At 64.1% G+C, this 270-nt stretch overlaps 1 protein-coding gene across 1 annotated transcript in view; it reads right to left on the reverse strand.

The window, feature by feature from the left end:
- AFF3 (AF4/FMR2 family, member 3) overlaps positions 1–266 on the reverse strand; it is a gene marked incomplete at its 5' end in the record, with an annotated part of 36,157 nt that extends 35,891 nt beyond the window's left edge. The window contains one exon of the mRNA XM_010143599.1: positions 20–266. Coding sequence (XP_010141901.1) covers positions 20–266 — 247 coding nt within the window. The remainder of the gene's footprint in view (positions 1–19) is intronic.
- Between the last annotated feature and the right edge of the window lie 4 nt (positions 267–270).

The following is a 270-nucleotide window of genomic DNA, read 5'->3' on the forward strand; positions in this document are numbered from 1 at the left end:
TTCGTCTGTGTGTAAATGAAGCCAAAGGCACTGCATCCGCCGTGGGGCTTGCTGGCGGCACCCGTTCCCACGTCCTTGGTGCGCAGCTCAGCCCCGGCTGCTGCTGGCGCTTTGGGCAGTGGGCGCTCCTCCCGCTCTGACTCAGAGCCTGAGTCAGAGGAGGATGACGAGGATGAAGACTCGGTCTCAATGAACTCCTTGGATTTGGGCGCCGTTTTGCTTGGCCCCCGGGCCCGACGCTTCTCGCCTGTTGCGGCCGAGCGAGGCTCC

The sequence above is a fragment of the Buceros rhinoceros genome, unplaced genomic scaffold, assembly GCF_000710305.1.
Source record: "Buceros rhinoceros silvestris isolate BGI_N320 unplaced genomic scaffold, ASM71030v1 scaffold26980, whole genome shotgun sequence".
In the NCBI taxonomy this organism is placed as follows: domain Eukaryota; kingdom Metazoa; phylum Chordata; class Aves; order Bucerotiformes; family Bucerotidae; genus Buceros; species Buceros rhinoceros.